This window comes from Orussus abietinus, unplaced genomic scaffold, assembly GCF_000612105.2.
Source record: "Orussus abietinus isolate OABI.00-Male unplaced genomic scaffold, Oabi_2.0 scaffold28, whole genome shotgun sequence".
NCBI lineage: Eukaryota > Metazoa > Arthropoda > Insecta > Hymenoptera > Orussidae > Orussus > Orussus abietinus.
In genome coordinates, this window is record NW_019394431.1 from 123,249 (window position 1) to 140,924 (window position 17,676).

At 37.0% G+C, this 17,676-nt stretch overlaps 4 protein-coding genes across 9 annotated transcripts in view; 1 reads left to right on the forward strand and 3 right to left on the reverse strand.

The window, feature by feature from the left end:
* The first annotated feature begins 380 nt into the window (after positions 1 to 380).
* Positions 381 to 3,466, forward strand: LOC105701357 (exonuclease 3'-5' domain-containing protein 2). Its single transcript, XM_012428040.2, has 7 exons — positions 381 to 1,062; positions 1,352 to 1,493; positions 1,594 to 1,893; positions 1,982 to 2,106; positions 2,256 to 2,641; positions 2,726 to 3,093; positions 3,158 to 3,466. The coding sequence occupies exons 1-7, from the start codon at positions 842 to 844 to the stop codon at positions 3,356 to 3,358; spliced, it is 1,743 nt and encodes a 580-aa protein (XP_012283463.1). The 5' UTR covers positions 381 to 841; the 3' UTR covers positions 3,359 to 3,466.
* LOC105701359 (mitochondrial import inner membrane translocase subunit Tim16-like) lies at positions 3,232 to 4,277 on the reverse strand. The gene is made up of 2 exons (XM_012428042.2): positions 3,608 to 4,277; positions 3,232 to 3,323 (listed from the first exon to the last, which is right to left on the reverse strand). Exon 1 carries the CDS (start codon positions 4,130 to 4,132, stop codon positions 3,725 to 3,727), a length of 408 nt encoding a protein of 135 aa, XP_012283465.1. The 5' UTR covers positions 4,133 to 4,277; the 3' UTR covers positions 3,232 to 3,323; positions 3,608 to 3,724.
* Positions 4,278 to 4,712: 435 nt separating this feature from the next.
* Positions 4,713 to 7,299, reverse strand: LOC105701311 (protein farnesyltransferase subunit beta). Of its 5 annotated transcripts, none has more exons than XM_012427958.1 (7): positions 7,252 to 7,299; positions 6,559 to 6,675; positions 6,361 to 6,480; positions 6,042 to 6,280; positions 5,567 to 5,867; positions 5,257 to 5,498; positions 4,713 to 5,191 (listed from the first exon to the last, which is right to left on the reverse strand). In XM_012427958.1, exons 2-7 carry the CDS (start codon positions 6,670 to 6,672, stop codon positions 5,002 to 5,004), a joined length of 1,206 nt encoding a protein of 401 aa, XP_012283381.1. In that variant the 5' UTR covers positions 6,673 to 6,675; positions 7,252 to 7,299; the 3' UTR covers positions 4,713 to 5,001. The 5 variants fall into 5 exon arrangements, with proteins under 5 accessions (XP_012283381.1, XP_012283380.1, XP_012283379.1 ...); XM_012427957.2 differs by lacking the exon at positions 7,252 to 7,299 and adding an exon at positions 7,126 to 7,243; XM_012427956.2 differs by lacking the exon at positions 7,252 to 7,299 and adding an exon at positions 6,849 to 7,243.
* Positions 7,300 to 8,228: 929 nt separating this feature from the next.
* LOC105701313 (protein couch potato) overlaps positions 8,229 to 17,676 on the reverse strand; it is a 43,406-nt gene continuing 33,958 nt past the window's right edge. Inside the window, exon 10 of one of the 2 annotated variants that reach the window (XM_012427960.2) lies at positions 8,229 to 17,668. In XM_012427960.2, coding sequence (XP_012283383.1) covers positions 17,636 to 17,668 — 33 coding nt within the window. In that variant the 3' untranslated portion in view covers positions 8,229 to 17,635. The remainder of the gene's footprint in view (positions 17,669 to 17,676) is intronic. The other variant, XR_001104203.1, reaches the window with a different exon arrangement.

Below are 17,676 nucleotides of genomic sequence, written 5' to 3' on the forward strand. Positions count from 1 at the left end.
AGTTTAAACACGGTCGCTGGCGGAACATCCAATTCGTTGCTGAGACATCCAAGTCGTCATCAGGTGTCATTGGGCGTTCAAATTACCGCCACGAGATACGGCAAGTCTTCGCTTTCCAACCGCTGCGCCACCTAGGCCGATTTCTAACCGCTATATTTAATTCAACTGATTACCATGTTATTTACATTAAGTTAAGTGTTGAGTAAAACATATCGATTTCATAAAATCATGTGTATTTTACTTACGTGCCTATCTTTTAGATTAGAACCGAATAGAATTAGGTTGAAATTTTCCAGGAAGGCTGCGGGTGGGGGGTATTTAGTTCGGGTAATTAAACCACGAGAGAGCGCTGAACTTGAGACCTTCCGTTCTATCTAATCCTTTTTGAACGCAGTAGTCGCGTATAAATCCCCGTAGCCGCGCGGTTCGATTTTGTGTTATTTCCCTGCTACGGGGATCCTTGAACCTCGGACGTTAGAAACGCCTTCGCGATGTATCTTTTACATGATATCCAATAATCATTTCTCTCTACTCTTGAGTCATGTTATTTTTAAGTTAATCTTTTCAATGAGGACTTTCGTGCTCCCGTGTCAATCTTTTATGTTTACTCCAGTCAATTGATCGTCTTCAAAGTCTTAATACTTATTTATTCGTAATTCGTGTTAATTTATTTATTCGTTAAAGCAACTTACGATATATTAACTGCAAATAGTTAATTGTACATTTATCGGATACTATGTATTCATTATTCAATCGTTGATCGAGAAGAAATATTTCGTATAATCCAATTGTACATATCTATAATTTAATTGTCGTTTGAAAACAATTGTCAAGCAACACAATGTTTTTTGTCTGTGTAACCGTGGGACTGGTTCTCTTGGCTTCAAAGTATCGCAACAACGTACTTCGTAGCGTCAAACGATTGTGCCATGGTATTACCAACCATAATAGTAACTCTACTTCAAAGACGAATAATAACACGAAATTACATGTAACTTTGGATAAAATTATTCTGGCTGATTCCTTGGAGAAATGTGATTACGCCGTTCAACGTATTCACTGGTAAATTTTGCTTCTTTATTCTACCACATTGGACGAATATTTTATTATTAATTGTTTCTAATTAATGCCTATTATTAGTATTTACCTATGTACATTTCACTTCATGATATATCATAATAAAGCAGTTGATACCTCTGCATATTTACATTTTTTCTTCCATAAGCTGGCACTTGACCTTCGTTTGAATAAATAGAATTTAAATCAGATTTCTCAAATCTAAGCAGAGATACTGATTTAACATTTAAATTAGAAATATGATTCTAATTCAACTTTGTGGCAAACATTACAGTAACTTATCTAATGGCATCCTGGGATTTGACTGTGAATGGGTTAACGAGGGACCTGTTTCATTACTTCAATTAGCAACTTACAATGGAGTTTGTGCTCTATTTCGTCTTGGAAAAATTGGCTACATACCAACTAAACTTAAAGTATGTTTGTTTATATCGATATCATTACTTAGAATTTTATAAGTCTTACAATTTCTGTGTGTAAAAAAACATTATTATTAATATAAACATTGATGTCTAGGAATTACTAGCCAATAGGCGAGTACTAAAAGTTGGAGTTGCTTCTTTTGAAGATGGTAAAAAATTAACAAATGACTATGGATGCTGCATTTTTGGAACTCTTGATTTAAGATCATTAGCAAAAAGTTTGGGTCTTCCAAGTCCTAAAAGTTTAGCTGCATTATGCTTCGAATACTTAGGAATAGAAATGAATAAGGCAACAGAGGTAAGATGTAGCGACTGGAATGCTGATAATCTTACCAATGAGCAGATTGTCTACGCTGCCTATGATGCCGTTGCTTCAGTTTTAATTTATCATCAGGTGATTCTATTATTTTCCCTTTCTAATTTGAAAAATAACTTTTTAGTATGAAATCTATAAACTATAACTTACTCATACAATATTTCAGATAAGACAACAAGCGAAAGTTAAATATTCTCTCTGGAAAAATTTGATACTTTATTTAAAAAGGATATGGAATGCAGACGCGGATGAAAAATTTCATGGTCTACCTCAAGGAGTCATTGATACGAGGTCATTCAATTTTGGAAAAATATATCCCTTTCTTTTAGCAAGAATACATTGTTTTGACAAAACTATTGATACTTTATAAATTTACATTACAATTTTGGATTATTCAGTTCCAACAGAATTATGGTTGCTATGTTTTTATGATGTTACAGGTTCAAGGTTCAACAATTTAATACAACAATTAATAAAGAAATCAGTCCAGAAGAAATTAAGATTAATAACAAACCACATAAAAATAGTATACCAGCAAGAAATAAACCATTGTATCATAATTGTTATCTGGAAGCACCAGATGGGGAAGTATTATGTACTTGTGATCGTAAAAAAGCTGAATGGTATATTGCAAAAGGATTAGGAACTATTATACAGGAAGATCCACTTACTGTGCGATTGACATTTGAGCCCTCTGGAAGGGCTTTAGGGGAAGTTGGCAAATACTATACACAAGTCAAAGTTAATCAGTGTGTAGTTTGTGGTTCTTCGGACAAGTTTATCAAGAAAAACGTTGTCCCAAAAGAATACCGTAAATATTTTCCTGGTAAGCATACGTAAGACTTATATGAAATATTGAATTGAAACATATATTTTAGTAGTTTAAAAGTTCATTGCTTTTTTTTTTTAGAAATAATGAAATCTCATCAATCACATGATATTTTATTACTTTGCCCAGAGTGCCATGAAATTAGTAATCTCCACGATCTGCAACTTAGAAAAAAGTTAGCAGTTATGTGTGGTGCTCCTTTATTTGAAACATTACCACATCAATGGCACAAAACTTCTAGTGATTGGCGTAAATTATATTCAGCAGTTAAGGCACTTAAAAATCAAAACTCATTACCCGCGAAAAGGCGTCCACAAATTGAATCCGTTATTGTGAAATGTACTGGCCAAAAAGTTACCGCAGATCTACTTGACGTTTTGGAAAGGCAGCTGAAAAATGGACCTATGCATCCGCCACTACCATCCAGTTATATGCCACATGGTCAAGCGGTAAGCTCCCAATAATTCTATTTAAATGAGAAAAATGTCTAATACCATTATTTATATGTTGTAGGTTGTATATCATTTTCAAAACAATAAAGGTGGGCTTATTGAATTAGAAAGACTATGGCGAGAACATTTTGTAAGAAGCATGAAACCACAATACTTACCAAAATTGTGGTCAGTGTCGCACAGTCATCAACGTTTCGCCATCCGTCAAATGCAAAATAGAATAAAACCTGAAGACGCAAAATTAGTTGGCTTAATAAAGTAAAAGTAAACATGCATTTCAAATAATGAGTAGAACTACTCAAATATGTACAGATACGCTACAAAGTTTTTGTACTTATTGTTAATACATATCGACTCAATCAATCAGTTTTCACACTGCTCAAAAATTTGAGTTTACTTTATTTATAATACACATTCGGACATAGTGAATCGAATGTGTCATTGAAATAAGGCAACTGCTTATTTCACATCTTAATGATGCATTCCGATAGTACATAAGAATACGTTGTACCTTTTACATTCTTCGATATATCCTAGGTTGGTCACTATCTATCAGTAGTTACAGTTTGCAATATATACAGGCTTTGAAGAAAAATTGTAAATTTGGACTAGGAAAACAAATAATGTGCTAAGTATCTTTCGTAGAGTCTTGAGATTTGGTATGTGTTTTGCCATCTTTTTGAAAGGAGTTCAGGATTTGCAACTCTTCGTCAATACGTTCTTTAGCCCTCACAACCTTGGACTGTAGGTAAAACGAACCACTTTTTGATTTATCGTTTGCCTCCATGAGATACTTGTAGTTCTTCTGAATGACATCCGTTTGATCAGGCCGTTCTGCATTTAAAATACGCAGAGCTTCATCCAGAGCCATTCCTGTTCGTAAATTAGCTGCTGCATGTTGTGAACCTTTGGCCCCATCACCGGCTTTCCGTGCTGCTTCTCTACTCGCTGCGAGCTCCTGGCGAAGAGCGCGTGCAAAAGCACGACCAATAACTTGAGAGCCCAAGACAATGATTTGGGCCAAATACTTGGCCATAACCCCCTTCGGTTCCTTCCCGGTCCAACGGGATCGAAACAGGTCCAAATATTCTTTCTTCCTTAAGTTTCCAAATATTTAAAATTTCTACAAACTGTCTGGAATCAGAAGAACCTAACCTTATTCCGTTGCGGAACGTATTCTCAAGTTCTGATACCCGCTTTGCATCATCATGACCACGTGGTCTTTAACCTCCGTACCGACGGAGAACTTGGTTTGAAATGCAGACAGCGGCATTGGAGTTTTTTTCATTCCGTAATTGAACGAAGTAAAAAAATCTAAGTGATCGTGTTGATAAATTTTATAGGAAATATTCTAAAAATTTTAATTGAACGCTTTGAAAAATATTCAGAAGTTACCTTCAAACATTTTTAAACTGTACTGAAAACATCCAGCGATTATATGCTAAAATTTCGTTAGAACTGTATTCTAACTTTGCTGCTTCTAGTCTTTCCGATGGTAGACGCAAGTGAATAAAAATTGTGAATGTACCTTTAACCAAATTTCAGCATATTTTAGTGGAATATCCATGAAAACATAAAACGTGTTGATACCTAAATATAAAATCAACCATTCTGTATACATGGATTGGGCCCTTTTATTTATGCATCTGTGATAAGAGAGATTTCATTGACATTAGACTATTGTATTACATTTCCATATACTTTGTACAAAAAACATATTGAAAGTGTAATTAGAACGTAGTTTTCTTCAGATGCATAGGCTGTTGATAAATATCATGCATGACAATACCAATCAGAGTTTATCCTGCATACACTGCATAGGGCAACTCGTAAATTCTCCTCTTTTGCACGGCCTTAACATGAACACATTTTAACCAGGCAAGGCCACAGTAATCTTCCATACATTCAATCAGGTATCGGTAGCTCTCCAAAATAAGTCAATGCTCCACTCACAGTTGAAATGATCAAGTTAAAGACAGGGTGAATTACTCCAACTCGATTTAAATTCGGGTGGCCAACTATTACAGACTGTCGTGAATGTTGTGCAATAGATAGTCCACTGATAGCATAACATGTGTGGTATAAATCACTATTCCTGTAAAAAATATATATAATCGTTATAATTTGTATTATTAAAGAAAGAAAGTTGATGGAGCTCACTTTTTAGGTTTGTCTACAAGTCCTCCGAAGGGATGCTGGCAGCAGATGAGTAGGTATTCTTGCAGAGCTTTCTGGTCGAAAAGCCAATAATTTGAATCAAATACTTTGCCCTCGTTTGATAAAATTGCACTGATTAGCGGAAAGGCTCCACTTTGCCAAAAGGAATAACATGCATCCACCAATTTATTAGTTCGTCCCTGGAAACCTCCTTCCAGGCGCATTTGTTTATTTACTAACCACCGCTGGAAGTATAAAAATACAATGAATGTTTATGCTTACCCTATGAAATGTTAAACAAATAAAAATGTACCATTAACGACGGTACATGACAGAGGTGAGACTTTCCCAGCAGTACTAGGGTTGCTATGCCGCAAAAGGCATACCCTCCATGGGCTTCCATGCCAGGGCAGCCACCAAAACCACCTTCCCAGGTTTGACATTGTGCAATCCACTCTGCAGACCCTTTGAACATTTCCAGTGTATACACGTTTGTTAATTTTGCAACGGTTATCGCACAGTAAACCCCTCTTATGTCTACTTCGCCATCTACATGCATGCTGAAGGCACCATCTTCTCCACGTAATGAAGTTAGAAAGTGAAGAAGTCCCTTTCTGCAATTACGGTGTCCTTAATCTCCACAAATAAGACACATGTTTAGTAATTCTTCTGTTAGTTTTTCTGTAATAACTTCCTTAAAACTTTTAATAACCAAAATCAGTTTTGGCAGTATTCCTTTTAATATCATCAAAACAACCTTAGTGCATGTACAATCATTATATGTATACCTATTTATTGTTTCATATGCCTCTATTGTACCGATAATACATAAGGCATTTACTGCGGCATATGTTGATGCAAGGTGTGGGTATTGTCCCGGTCCACCACCAAAACCTCCATCAGGTGATTGACATTTTGCCAAAAAACCAACAACCTTTGAATATTTAGGATTTTGTAGATCTTCACCTAGGATTTGAAGTGTATGTAAAATCCAGTAACATAACCATGGCCTGCTACAATCAAGACACTAAAAAAATTATAAAAATTAACATTCTTTTATACAACTGTTGACAATAAACCAAGCAGGGTATTATTAACATAATGTACCTGATACTGCTCGTTCAACTGAATTAATGATTTCTTTAAAAAGCCTATGTGGGTACATGAAATAAGTTGGGGCTCCATCTGCAGCTTATATAACTTAAGGACTTCAATTTCCACGTTATCCTATAAAAATATTGCTAAAATTTATGGCATAAAAAGGCAAAATATTTTCCCAGTAGATAATATTATAAGAAAATATACCTGCTCTTTGGACGTTGCAGTCGCGTAGCCTTCATCATTTTGTCTTTCAGCAAGTATTTCAGCATAAGTTCTGTGTGTCCTTCCATCATCATTATCAGACTCAGATTCACTCATAATCTTAAATAATATAATAATAAATAATACTATACTAAAAATGTCCAAAAAAAACAGAATGAAAAGGTAAGTTAAACCCGCAATCCTAATTATAATACAGTACTTAAATTGAATAGTCACTGTATGTTATCTCACATAACCTAGAAACACATGGAAATATATAAATAACTACCAACATTATTCCCAATGTTATCTACTATGGAATACCCAATGTATCCTTACTAGAAAGATATGGGATTTATTAACATTCTATAAACGTGGTTTACTATGAATTACTTGCAGTTGCAAATTGTTAAACTAAATAACACAGCTATTTTTATTGATCCTAAGAAACATTTTCCTACAATTAAAAATATTTAAAACAGACAATGCTATGACAATATTCCTTAACGTGCGTCGAAACTCCGATTAAAGCAACTGCAGAATATATAACTATTGGAATCAAAGTCATACATTTCTTTATTGCATTAACGATTGAACATTTTCCGTAAATTGTAGTGTTCTGATAATGAATTTATTTAACTAGGAGTGTTTCTTAAGGACAAGGTAAAGCCAGAGATGAGTTCGGAGATTGCTCACGGGCAGGGTCGCGCGATCGCATCCTGTGCTGCACTCTGGTTTCGTACGTTAGCTTTCACTGTTTTTTGCCCCCAAGGGCGGCGCAACGAATTTCTGGTAGGGGCTCGCGCACTCGCGATGGCGGTGTCATCTACCAGTAGCCGTTGACAGCTCACGTACTCGTGATGGTAATACCATGCGAGTGTTGACGGTGGTGGCTTACCTACGCTTACCGACACTGCTCGCTTTTGTGGTAAGGGGCGAACACTCGTGGTTCCCTCTTCGACTTTAACCTTAACTTATCTTATTTATTTTATGGGAAGGTGAAATTTTATCTGTATTAAATTCTACTCACAGCTAGTTCGAGGATCGGTGCCATCCCATAAGGATGGTACTAACACGTGATAATCATTTTTGACGATCATACGTCAAAAATGTCTAATACATAGTTGATTAATATATTTCAAAATTGATTGTTAGAATTTGGGGATTTTATGATGATTAGGATTTTATTAAAATTTGGAATATAAAGGTGTGATAAGGAACTGCGCATGCGCATGCACTCTCCTGCCGCGAGACATACTAGCAGTGGGAGCAGCATGGAATTTGAATCGCCCAAGGGCCAGAATGGATTTCCTAAAGAAAATAAATGTTTATAAAGAAAAACAATTAATGAAAATTATTCAAATAGCGAATACGTAATTCGGCGAATAAACCCACGTGAGATGAAAGTGCGAGAAGTGAGCGCTCTCGTCAAAAATACATAATAAACGCCAAGTTGCCCCGCAATGAAAGAACGTTCCTTATTTTGGGATTTAAAAGTGGTACGCGCGAATTTTAGGAACATACGATTTTGAAGGTAACTCGATAGATTTATACATGCATCCATTCAGGGTGCAGCTTCTGGAATATGAAAGCCAAGAGCGGAAGATCGCAGAGTTTCATCCTCCACGTCCAGGAAGGCATGGACTCGACGGGTGGCAGTAAAACACGTGAAATTATTGAGCTACGTACTTCGATCATTTTATTATTTCCAAATTTTCCTTAGAACCTGGAGAAATTTAATTGCAATCTAATAATTAATTGTAAATAAGTTTAACATTAACGTCTGACAACGACGAAGTAAAGAGTACGTATAAGCTATTCCTTGATCAAACACACGCATGATATGTATGTTTTACGCTATTTGCTAGTTCCTTATTTGACTTAGACGCATATAAATAAAATCTTATTGCTTAAATACTTTATCTTAGTGACATATGATGATATGTTTTTGTAGTCCCAATGATTAATACGCACGTTTGTGCAGTGCCTCGCGAGACACGTTATGGACGGATTGATCCAGATGCGACAGTGACGTTTCGAAAATCGAGCGGCCGCCTCGTGTCCGCCTTTTATATTGTACCGACCGTCGCCGATCCCGGTGAAGAGACTTTCATAAATTACCCATTTAAAGGCACTCGACTTTCAAAATGTCGGCCGTATCCGGCAGTATCTGACGAGGTCTCAGATTGTCTGTACCCCGTTTCTGCCGATTCACGGTCTCTTAAGCCGTGGACGACGGAGAAGTTATTCAAACCTCGCCTTTACTGAATTATATATCTCGCTAAAATTAAACTTCACCCGACCACTACTGTCAAGTTAATTTTAAGTATCACATTAACCTCACACATAAAGCTATGCTACTTCGCCTACGTATTTACTCACTAATGTAAACTAATCAAGTGAATACGAAGTATACCATTAAGTAAGTGTACAATGAAAGTCCGATCGAGTTTCATTGCTGTAATTGCTCTCCTTTCTCTCTCTCTCTCTCTCTCTCTCTCTCTCTCTCTCTCTCTCTCTCTCTCTCTCTTTCGTCTTCCATCTTCGAATCGTAATGACCTATCAACTCGAGCCGCTGATAAAGGTTTAAGACAAAGGTGCTAAGAGCATCCCGCGAGTCTGGAGTTCCTCAACAGTTGCAATCGATTAGAATGTATCATTTACAAAAGTTAATTGAGAGCTTTTCCGATATGTATATGTACATGTGCGAGTACGTGATAAAACGCTTTACTCGAGACAACTGACGGACGAAAGACAATACACGATGTGACGATTTTTTAAGTCGATCCGATATCGCGCTGACGAAACTCACTAGGTACGTAGGTAGTTGCACAAAAAGGAAAATAATCCTCTGTCTCAACGATTGTTACAACGGCGGCATACCCCATAGACAAACAACAACGATCTCTAATTCTCAGAGCAATTCATTGTACCCTGAACCGGGTTTATCTTGCTAGACGTGTCTACACCCAGCGTGTGATTTACCCCTTTACCTTTAATCACTCGCCAGGTCCCACAGACCTCTAGAATTGCGATCTGATAATTTAAAGTACGATGTTGAATAATAAGTACGAAGCATAATTTTTCAAAATTTACCGAGTCGAGTTTACCATTGAAGACGTCGAAAGTAAGCTCCAACCGTCCGAAGAGGCATCGAACTCTCCTCTTTCGTATCGTTTAACGTTAAAAGTGTCGGTTCCAAAAAGACCTGGAAATATAAATCATTATTTCCGGGAGTACATACGCAGATAGATTATTTCGTATTAAAATTTCACGTCTCCGTTCTGGCAGAAGGATAATTGCTAATGAATCTTGGCTAAGCACCTTTGAATCGCCTTGCGGTGAACTGTGAATCATTTGTTTGTTCTATAAAATTGGAGACATGTTTCATTGTCATTCATTTTTTAAATAAGTTTCACTCGAAATCATCTCTTTGATATAAGAGCAGCATTTTTATGTCAATCCTTTGTGTTTCAGGTTTTGTTAAAATTGTCGCCCTTTTTGTAAGAGCGCCATTCGAAGATTATTGGCATACATTTGCACGCGAAATTGTTACAAGTACTCAGCCAGAATTTCATACGTGACAATTTCACGTGAAATCATTTAAAAGTAAAAATGTTTCTTTAATCTTTACATGGAACAAGAAGTAACAAATGTTTCGGCGTTGATTCCAAAAGGTGATAATTACCCCAAACGTGAAGTTTGGAGACTCCGTCGATAGATTAATACTTTAGACAAAGTTGTATAGAAATTTTAACCAAACTTTTAAGTCAACATGTATTATTCTTTTCTTGAATTAACCGGAGAAGGATTTTGCGTTCATCTTATTCAATGCATGCACTCTCTGCATAATTGTATGTTGAAGTACTTTTCATGAATTAGTCAAACCCACGAAGAAAGGCTTCTCGAGTTTTGAAAAATTATGCGATATTTACATACACGTGATACTATATATGTATATATGAACGTATATACACATATATATATTGTATATTAGTTTTTCGCCTGACATCGTAAACGGATACCACTTGTAGATATGTGATAATAGATAAACAGACACACACCGTTCACCATCGTACTCGAATTACCAGTAAAATAATTAGTCTTGAGTATATACGCAGACTTTCGAAATAAAAATTAGAAATTAATACCGACGGCAATTAATACAATCCGTTAGCTCTCGGATGATTAAGTTAACGGAATATAAATACATGTAAATGAATGTACCCCGACTTGTAACCACTTGACTGCTGGGGAAGGATTCTATTTAGAAATGCTTTCCAGTCGGGGAGTCACGTTGAAAAGGAAATCAATTAATGACAATTACCCTCGCCTAATGTAACTGGACTTCACTCGAAGCATTTTAAAAGTATACCAATCAAGTGGTTAACTATACTTTCGCAAATCCATCACAATCACAACCTTAAAATTAGAAACACTGGCCTTGCTCGCATCGCACTCTTGGGTCACCTCCGCTATACCAGAGACATTATAATGGCTATGAATTCAAAGTAAACTCGGATTTCAATACCCAGAATTCGCAAAATACGCCACCAGAAGGGTACATTGTTTCATTTCCAATAAACAGAGCGTAAAAATGCAACAGAATATCCCTACCGTTCACGCACATAAAGATTATATAATTTCGGGGCTTTTAGGAGATATGGGTCTCGCGTAATTCATCAAAAAATTACAGGGGATGTAATTTTACTCATTATCGTTCGGAGCCCCTTTTTGGAACCTGAATTCGCGATGTTACTCATTTCTCTTTCCGTTTGAAGCCATTACAGCGATTCCAATATGGCGGCGGCAAGAAAGGGAGGCTTTGCAAGAACAAGGGCGCACACTATATCCCAGTAACGCTTTACGGCGCAAAACGACACCTCGGCTACATGTACTCTCACACGAGGAATACGTAAGCTTGGTACGAGTAGAGTTTTCTATATGTCCAACGTATAACGATCGCTCGATGAATAATGCGTGTCTTCGCAATGCGGACATCCGCTACGAACATAGTAATAGTTAGCCGTACTCCGAACAACACCGTCGAAGAGCCAATGACACTGCGCTTTACTTTCGAAACTGGCAAATCAGGGAAACAACAAAGGCTGCCGGATTATAATAGGAGCATAGACTGACTGATTCGACGCATACGCCGACCTTCGAGTCGAAAAAATCGAGCGACAAACTGTGCTTACCCGTTGGGAAAAGACAAACAGTCAAGGCATTTCTCTCCATTTCTATCTTCCCGTGTTGTCCACTCGCTCGCGACAGCCCATTAGGACAAATTGGTACAATATTTTCGGTCCTCTCAAAGAAAACGACGCCTCGTCTCAACGGTGCATCTCGTTCAGTTCTTCGAGATGACTTTGCGAAGAACGGTCGAGGAAATATTCTGTTCATCGAGATGCACCGTTCAGACGGAAAGATGGGTTTATGTATAGTTTTTTTTTCCTATCGTGGAAAATGTGGAAAGGATAGTTTGCGTTAACGGGGTAATGTATTCATCGCAGGCGTATTATAAACATAGGCACGTTCGGCCCTAACCAATCGCAGGCCGAGTTATTTAATTGCATTTTTCTACGTCAGTGATTACAGATCGCGGTTGTTTTCAAGTTTAATATGGGAATCTCTTGAATTGCATCTTTCGGTACAGGGTGACTGAGTTTCTGTGTCTCCTCCTGATTATAAGTTCCGATAAAAAACATTGGAATGCATGTAGAATAATGCTTCCAACGATGGAATGGATGGCGATCAGCTGATGCTGTTTATCGGAAGTTTTGGGTATTTTATTTCCTATTTCTGAGATTTACAGATGTGTCCGAAAGGTTTCGATATGGTGACTTGATATCTTAAATTGTGTTCCTTTTCACGCATTATGATAACGAGAGATATTCTACAAGTACGCGTACATATGCTCCTACGCAATGCGAAACGAAAACGCCATTTGTGTGTTATGTGTTAGTTTCGCCTAATAACTTTCGGATGATGATAGGTGAAACGTAAGGCACGAAAGGTAATCGCAAAACGGGAAAACTGATGGATAGCTATAGTTGTTTATCGAAATTTTGAATAATTTTATTCCACCCAAAGCTCAAAATCGACAATGATATCAATTCGTGAGTTTGGAGAAAATTCAATTAAATGAATATAGACGTCGAATCGCGCAATGAAACAATGGTTCCCTCTTACTCTGCTATTCAAATAAATAAATAAATAAAAATAACACTAGATAAATAGGAAATAAATAAATAAATAAGTCCATAAATAAATAGATAAAGAAATGAAAACAATGCGTAATGTATATTACTCTATAACTACACTAAAAAAAACAGCATTGTGAGTTTTATTGATCTATTTGTTGGGAAATTATACGGATATTTGGAAAACATACTCGGTAATGTGTATGTTTATTGGATTCTGTTCATGAAAATTTAGTCCGAATTAATTGGGTTTTTATCAGAAGATGCATCTACTCTACAAGTCTATGGTTTTGAACTGTCTCTTGTCTAACATTTTGTGAATTTAATTGCTTTTGAATTATTTAATAAAAATAAATGAGGAACCAGAAAATTTAGTAATATCCATTTTTAAAGAAGGATCCCTAAATGTGATAACTTTACTTTTGAAAAAATCGATATGCTGAACCTTTTTTTTATAAATGGTTCGTCCAAACTTGCCTTACTTTTTTTTTTATTAATGAACACTGTTACTTTTTTGTGCTCCATGTAATGTTTACGAGCGAATGACATTAAAATAAAAACTTTATATTTTGCAAAATATTAATTGCACTTTTTACAAAGTGCTGTATAAATGGAATGCTACGAAAGTACTTAAAGTGAAAGTGACGTGTTTTCAGCAAATGTTTATAAAAAATAAAAAATATATTTACGAAGGCATTTTACTGCCTAGCTTGCAAGTACTCTTCCGATATATCATAACAAAATGCATCTCTTGCACATGTGAAAATTTGACTTTCGCTTAACAGATATCAAAATTGCTTTGTTTTGCATCTCATCTTCTGGAATGATTTATCAATGGAATGTTCAAAGTTTTACATAAACTTAAATCCACGTCAAGAGGTAAATAAACATTTTTTCGGAAATTTGCATGATCGACTAAGTAATTGTCAATATGTATTGTAAATGTAGATTGTAAAAATGGTTATTTGATGTCTGTACTTTTTATAACATGAGATTGCGTTAAATATTCCGTTCGAGATCAGATGATAATTAATAGATTTAGTACTATTCAGCGTAAGTATCTACCCTGAAGAGAAAATCACTATGTACTGATCCTCCCTCCTATTATTTGCAACTTGATATGCTTTCGTAAGATTGTTCCCTTCTTAACTTGCGTTAGACTAATAGTAATCAATAATTTTTCAAACAATATATGCATAGAAGAAGTAAGATCTATTATCTAATTTCCCCTTAAGTAATTAATGCCTACATTCAATAGGCAAACGTCGGCTTTGAATGGGGGACGATAAACCTTGTCCAATCGTAAATTCGACAAAATTTCATAACTCATTCATATTTGCCGAAGTTGTCGTATATACAACGTGGCCTATAACATTTCATTTAGCTTAATGTTGAATGATATGTATCACACCTCCACCTTTCGACGTTAAGAACGGTACCGGCGTATGCGTCTAGCTTTTGACAGTTTACTGCTGCTGATTTGGCAAATATTAGAATCGGCATTTATTGATTCCGACGTTCAATCGAGGACGGAATCCAGCGTAAATGTAAATAATTATGCAGTAGCATTGGTTCTTATGTAACCTGGCTTACAATGTAGAAAAATAACAGCAATTACATCAGTTTGCAGTAGTGTACGTGTAAACGGTCGGTACAGCATTTCGCCGGTGTACTAACAATAAGATGGTCACCGTTAATATTAACACCTTTTCCGTCGTTAGATAAGCGTTGGTTTAGTACTTTCCTTATTCAATTATCCGAAACGCATTTGATAGACTCTTGTTGTGTCACTTCAATAGAGTACGTTTCCTCAATGTTACAATCATGTCTATTCTACGTACAGTAACCTTGCGGGACGATTCCACAGATATTAGGAACAAAATAACAAAAATGCCCGTTTCACCATAATCGAATGAAACTGATAACCAAAATATCCAGCATTTGTTGGGATTGATTTTTAAAATTCAATAAATAGTAATGCTTAATTCTTTCCAATTATCTACTTATGGTGTCACACCTCAAATGTTACAACTTGGACGCGATATTGTGGCATAGAAAAATGTCACAATACCATGAAAAGTATTTTAATTAACAATTAGCCTAATTTTTCTAGAGATGTGTTAAACCTGGCAAAAGCACTTGACAGTTGAAATACCTTAAAACTCATCTTTAATGTATTCTTCCACTAACTGTTGAGTATAGTTAGCGTCTAAATTCTGTTTCTTTTCCGTTAAAATCTACTTAAATTGACTTTTCATTGACGAAGCGTTTGCTTCATTGGATGTATTAATTTGCTCGAGGAGCTCGAGCCAACTTTCAGTTATGATTTTCTGAAGTTGTCGACACGAACTTTTCAGGCAAAATACGACTTTCTTCCCTTGCATAGTTCCGTATTGAACCATTCGGATAGGTAAATACATAGGTAGAAGTCATATATGCATTAATCCGATTTTTTTTTTAGTTTCTTGTCGGCGATATTAATTTCTATTTCACTACTTTAACACGGTATAACACAATTTACATGATATGTATTTCGATTGATATGAGTTACTGCATATCACCATAATCTACATGATATGTATTTCGGTCGGTATATGAATTACCATATATCAACGCGTATCGGAATGTTTCCACGCTCCCGTTGTGGGAAACGATTTCCGAGACCAAGGCAGCAACATCCTTGAATCCACATTACTTAACAGTCCTACTACAAAATTCTGTAACATTGATGAAACGTCCTGCTGTACGGTTCGAAGCTGTCGGTAGATACGAGATAACATCGTGATATATAAAGTTCAGACGTGTAAAACTTGCAAGAATGCAGAGTGGTCCAAGGCAAAGTGGTTTCAACTTAATTGGTAATTTCCTCAAAAGAAGGTATCCCAATTACTTATTACTGCTATATATTCGGTACAAGTGTAAATGAAAAATCGAGACATTCCTTATGTGAAATTGACATCTGTAAATTGCCTTTTATCTTCGACTTACCCTGCTAGATACCAAGAGTTTGAACAAATATTTCGCTCGAGTCAGAGAAGGTTTAATTGAATTTTCTATTCTGCTAAATACTACCCTAAAATGGCAAGGATACGCTGCTTCTAACGTTGGCTTGAGTTTGTTCCAGCTGGCGATTGGAATTTAGGACCAACATTGAATCTACGATCAAATTCCACCGATCTTCCATTATGTCTTTGTCCCCTACTCAGATTCATTTACCGATAACAAATTTTTCTACTAGGCAGGATATCGCCGCAGAATCAAACATAATCGAGTTAACGAGATACTACAATACTATTCTTCCCTTCTGCGAAGGAATCTCAGATTTGAGAGTTGGACCACTCTACACGCTCGCAAAGTCCCGTCGAGGTTTTTCTCCAGTTTCGCAAGGTTCCTTCTCCAGTCCCTCGAAACGATCAGATTCCTCAGAATCGGTTATCATTCCCTAATTAACCGCAACCCCTGTCACCTACCTCTACGTTTGTTAAACTCATTAGTCAGATAACGGTTCCTCCCCTCCACACCGCGCGAATAAATAGCTTCAATTTGGCTAGAAATACTTGGAAATAGATAATTTCTCCCTTCGTGGTTCTCGGCGCGAGTCGTGACGTCGCGACATGCACGCGTACCGCTAGAAACCAAGGAACAGAGGCCGCAGTTTGCTCGGCTAGAGACTACTTAAAAATGGGTTGCCTCGGCCTGAGATTGGTTACGTCGAGTATATACTTGGGCCGAGTTACAATTGAGTTGATACTAGATCGTGACTTACAGTACAGTTAGCATAACTCGACCAACAGGAAGGCACTTAGACAAAATACGTGCCGAGTTGGCCGTAGTTCTAGCGCGCGGGTACATTTGTTCTTACCGGACGCAGGTCGTCTGCGTCCTTAAAAATTTTCGCTACCTTCTTAACCCTATGATATGTTCGCATTCGTTATATTATATAACTCTCTCTCTCTTCTCCTTTCCGAAGGATATTAAATTCTTCTGAACAAGTTGCTTGCTTTTACAATGCTGATGATAAACATAAATACACAATTCTTAGGGCACCTTTGGTATTAAGCTTGACGTTCGTGTATGACCTCCGTGTATAAATCCGATGATTGACGGCATTGTTATGCACTTGTGTTATGTCGATGTGTGTATCATAAGTCGATGGCTTTGGTCACGGTTAATTATGTAGACGCATATTTAGCGCGGTTTTAACACAATATAATATAGTACAATATACTACACGCGTATGGTACGGTATGGTACCTGCCTATCATCACGGGTCACCATACATCCAAAAGCGCGCTCGCACGTCATGCACGGGCTGTTAAATATCAACTTTGGTAATATGTCGCGTACTCCTAGCCCACGGGGTACGGTTCACCTATCCTCCTTAATAGGTAGATTCATAGTAAGTGTTGAAATTTTAACAGTGCCTTTGTACATTCAAAACAAAGAGAAACCTTCATCGACGCCACCGCTTTCGTGGCTCTCGCGGACGCACATTGGTCGCTGGCCTGCCTCGCTCTTCGCCGGAGTCTATATCACCGATTGACTAAATTAACTTAATGCACGCGCAGTTGATAATACCCTTGCGAATACTCCTCTTGAAAAATATACCTAGAACATTTTGGGCCCCCGTACTGAAGGATCGCGCCGATGCTCCCAAATGCGCGCAACTTCTTGTCAACTTCTGCCGCGTCTTTCGGGAACATCCGTCGACCTTCTGCTTTCTTCTTCCTTTCTAATTCCGATCCCTATTTCCCTCTGTGTTTCCGTGGTTCGTTCCCGAATGCTGCCAAACCCAGAACGCAGCCGTGCGGTAAGTAGACTGTAGGTTGTTAAATTAACAAGTTGTAACTGCTGATTATAACCCATTGACGCTAATTTTAAGACTGCCTGTTTTCGTCTCCCTTTGACCCCTGAAAAG

Coding starts and splice junctions, on each gene's coding strand:
- LOC105701357 (XM_012428040.2), top strand. CDS start 842: ATGTTTTTTGTCTGTGTAACCGTGGGACTGGTTCTCTTGGCTTCAAAG. Junction 1,063..1,351: donor GCCGTTCAACGTATTCACTG/GTAAATTTTGCT, acceptor CAAACATTACAG/TAACTTATCTAATGGCATCC. Junction 3,094..3,157: donor ATATGCCACATGGTCAAGCG/GTAAGCTCCCAA, acceptor TATATGTTGTAG/GTTGTATATCATTTTCAAAA.
- LOC105701359 (XM_012428042.2), bottom strand. CDS start 4,132: ATGGCCAAGTATTTGGCCCAAATCATTGTCTTGGGCTCTCAAGTTATT.
- LOC105701311 (XM_012427955.2), bottom strand. Junction 6,281..6,360: donor AGTTGAACGAGCAGTATCAG/GTACATTATGTT, acceptor TAATTTTTTTAG/TGTCTTGATTGTAGCAGGCC. Junction 5,868..6,041: donor GCATATGAAACAATAAATAG/GTATACATATAA, acceptor CCGTAATTGCAG/AAAGGGACTTCTTCACTTTC.